The following is a 3,445-nucleotide window of genomic DNA, read 5'->3' as shown; positions in this document are numbered from 1 at the left end:
TAACAAGAAGCCTGAGCAAAATGGATTGACTATGTAGCATTTTTTTTTTTTTGCCTTTATGACTTCTTTGTATCTCTTACAGGATATATTGTATATTATATCAAGTTCAAATGACTCTGATGAAGAGATGCTGTGTGTTTATATATATATGCATGTCTCTCTTTGTGCGTGTGTGTCCACATCGCCCTTAAGAATAACGCTCTGGTATCTAATACAAGTTTTATGTCAAATTTATTAAATAATTGGTCTATTCCATGAAAATAAACACAGTGGCAAAAAATAAATAAATAGTCCATATCACCACAATACACAGCAAACTTGTACATAACCTTAAGGGACCGTTTGCTAAATGGAAAAGGATTAAAGGAAAGTACAAATATTGGAATAACTGTAAATCGCTTGTTGAAACCTTAAACTGTGCCACAAAAAAAAAAATCCACCGACACACAACACAAAGTGAGAAACAGGTTTGAATGAAGAGAAATTATTGCTCATTAGAAACAACTCAACACTGGATAAAGCGGTGTATTTGATTAAAAACGTAGGTTATAGTTCAGTCTAGCATGTGGGACATCAGTTTCTGCAGCATCACAAGGGAACTATTATTTTTACAGTACAAAGATATGGAAATAACTTGTTTCTGCTCGAATATTTCGGGTTTTGGTGACCAAACATTTCCTTTAAATAACTTTCAATTGTTTTTTGTTCAGATTTCATTTAGACCGAAATATATATATTTTTGTCCCAGAGGCTGTTTCAGGGAGCAGAAAAAGGCGAAATAACGATGCATAAAGGGCGGTTGTGATGTGCCCAGTCCTGATATGAACATTGGATAACAATTCTATTTTTTGGATCAATGGTGGCGAATAAAAAGGTAATCAAAGGTTTCATTGAGACAAATGTCTATAAAACAGAGGATGTTGTTCGTGTTTCATGTCCGTTATTTTGGGGCACTTTCACGTATCGCTGAACAACCTCTTGCACTCTATGGAGGGAGACGGTGTGTCAGGTCCAATGCTACCCACTTGTGAATATGCGTCCTCCGGAGTGCGCGGAAGTCCCGGCGGCGTCATGCGCTTCTCTTTCTGCCTGCGGTTGCAGAACCAAACCCTGACCACCTCTTTCTCCAGCTGCAGAGTGTCCGCCAAAGAGTTGATCTCCTGTGCCGAAGGTTTGGGACACTTGAGGAAGTGGCTCTCCAGTGCGCCTTTTACGCTCACCTCGATGGAAGTGCGCTTTTTCCTCTTCCTGCCCTGGGTGGCGATCTTATCGATGCTGGTCGGGCTCCCAGTGGTGGAATCAGCCTCTTCCAGCCATTTGTTCAGCAGAGGTTTCAGCTTGCACATGTTCTTAAAGCTCAGCTGAAGCGCCTCAAACCTGCAGATGGTGGTCTGTGAGAACACGTTGCCGTACAGAGTGCCCAGAGCTAAGCCCACGTCTGCCTGGGTGAAACCAAGCTTGATCCGCCGCTGTTTGAACTGTTTGGCGAAATGCTCCAAGTCATCGGACGTAGGGGTGTCCTCGTCTGAATGCGATTCGTGGCCCAGACCGTGATGCTGGTGATGGTGCGTGTGATGATTATGATGGTGGTGGTGGTGATGGTGGCTGCCGTGGTCCAGTCGAGGGGATTCTCCGCGCACCAGCCCCGAGTGCATGAGGCTTTGCCCGGTGTGTGAGCTCAGCATCCCGTTGACTGTAAATCCGCCTGGCTGGGAGTAAATGAGGGACTGTTGCTGCTGCTGCTCCCCCTCAGTGATGCTGATGTGCGCAGTGGAGGTGCCCCCCCAACTTCCCGTGTGCGCCTGGTGAGGTCCTAGATGCGGAGACCTGTGGTGAAGGGCTGAGCCCGAGTGGAGGTCATCCCTGCCGGCGTTTCTCTTTACTTCCTGCGGCTGGGAACTCGGGGGCCACGGAGAGCCGGTCTCCGCTGCTGCCGCTGCAGCGGCGGCCGCTGCGGCTGCTGCATGAGGCAACGATGTCACCCACTGGTGGGCATGGCTTAGCATGTGCCCCCCGTTGCTTGCTACCATGGCTCCGTGCATGAAGTCGCTCTGCACCATCTTCACTGAAGGGTCCCCTCTGTATCCACTAGACACCGTGGTCACAGCGGTGCCGCCCGACTGCATACCACCACCCCTCCGGTCAGAGTGAAGGACCGGGCTGGATAAAATCCTGCTGCTGGCTAGGTATGGGCTTGAGGTGGCAGTTGCCATTCCCCAAATCATATATCTCTTATTTCTCTTTTCTTGTGTTTGAGTTAAAAAAAATTTTTTTTAAATAGTCTTTGCTCTAATCCATGAATAAATTATGTCAATTTCACTCTAAGCGAGTTTTCTTTTCTTTTTCTCTTTTTGCCCAATTAGTGGGGGAAAAGTGCCAAATCACTCCATTGAGACGTAGATTATATTTTCAGTTAAGCAGCATGCGTTTGCTGTAAGCAGTGTGGCAGAACATGCTTTCTTACGTATTCCTGTGCGCCAAAACGATAGTTTCACAACTTTTCTCTGTCCCGGGAGCTCCGGCGTGCGTAATCCACAGACTTAATGATCGCCTATGAAAAAAACAGCCTTCTTTGCTCCGTGAAAACTGAAGAGTTGATACACAAACTTGCCTATTCACGTCTGATATAAACGCTTCGAGTTAGACTAAACGACTAAAAAACAAAAACATTTAAAGCGTCTGCTGTCCTCTCGGTTGTTTCGTTCACTGCATCTGCTCTACCCGGTGCGTCCTCTACAGAGCGAAGGAGACGAGCGTGTGTTTACGTTGTGCCAAGCCTGCGTATTCCTCTCCATTTCCATCCAATTACAACAGAAAGGCTCTGCAGAGCTCCCGCTGATTGGACGCACAGGCAGAGAGGAGTTGGTGTGTCTCACAGTTGAGCCTCGGGTGCACAGAGTTCTTGCTGAGGGAGAAAAAAAGCAACAATTTGCTAGAAAATTACAATCAAGCCGAAAAAAATAGACCCAACATGGTTTGACTGCGCGTTAAAGTATAGCCTGTGAAGCATGAGAAGAAAAACAGGCAAGTTGGGAAGTCATCCAACAAAACAAACCTCTTCCTAAATCTAACAAAATTATGCTTTACGCTATCATTATTATTATTATTATTATTATTATTATTATTATTGCACATATTTAAGCAGCTCTGAGTCACTTAAGTTGACAAAATAATATCCGTCACGTTTATCTCCGAGTATCACACAGAGCAGTCGAGGCTTGAATCAAGGATACTCAAGTCGGCTTTGGGAACACAGGGGGGGTTGGACGCCTCTTGCATCTTAATGCGTTCTCCCTTTCACATGGTAAAGGGAAGGCCACAGTGGCGTGACGCTCCGCACTGGCGAGCGCTGAAGCTGCACAAAACCTGCCAGCAGTTTAAATTTTTTTTAACCCCCCCCCAAAACAGGAACACAAAAAAACAATCCGGTTTTAGTGGGACGTTT

At 46.0% G+C, this 3,445-nt stretch overlaps 1 protein-coding gene across 1 annotated transcript; it reads right to left on the bottom strand.

The window, feature by feature from the left end:
- Window positions 1–263: 263 nt before the first annotated feature.
- Window positions 264–2,738, bottom strand: pou3f3a (POU class 3 homeobox 3a). Its single transcript, XM_031734667.2, has one exon. It carries the CDS (start codon window positions 2,223–2,225, stop codon window positions 957–959), a length of 1,269 nt encoding a protein of 422 aa, XP_031590527.2. The 5' UTR covers window positions 2,226–2,738; the 3' UTR covers window positions 264–956.
- Between the last annotated feature and the right edge of the window lie 707 nt (window positions 2,739–3,445).

The sequence above is a fragment of the Oreochromis aureus genome, linkage group 16 (assembly GCF_013358895.1).
Source record: "Oreochromis aureus strain Israel breed Guangdong linkage group 16, ZZ_aureus, whole genome shotgun sequence".
NCBI classification, from domain to species: domain Eukaryota; kingdom Metazoa; phylum Chordata; class Actinopteri; order Cichliformes; family Cichlidae; genus Oreochromis; species Oreochromis aureus.
Note: the sequence above shows the minus strand (reverse complement) of the source record. Positions and strands in the feature narration are given on the sequence as shown.

Coding starts and splice junctions, on each gene's coding strand:
- pou3f3a (XM_031734667.2), bottom strand. CDS start 2,225: ATGATTTGGGGAATGGCAACTGCCACCTCAAGCCCATACCTAGCCAGC.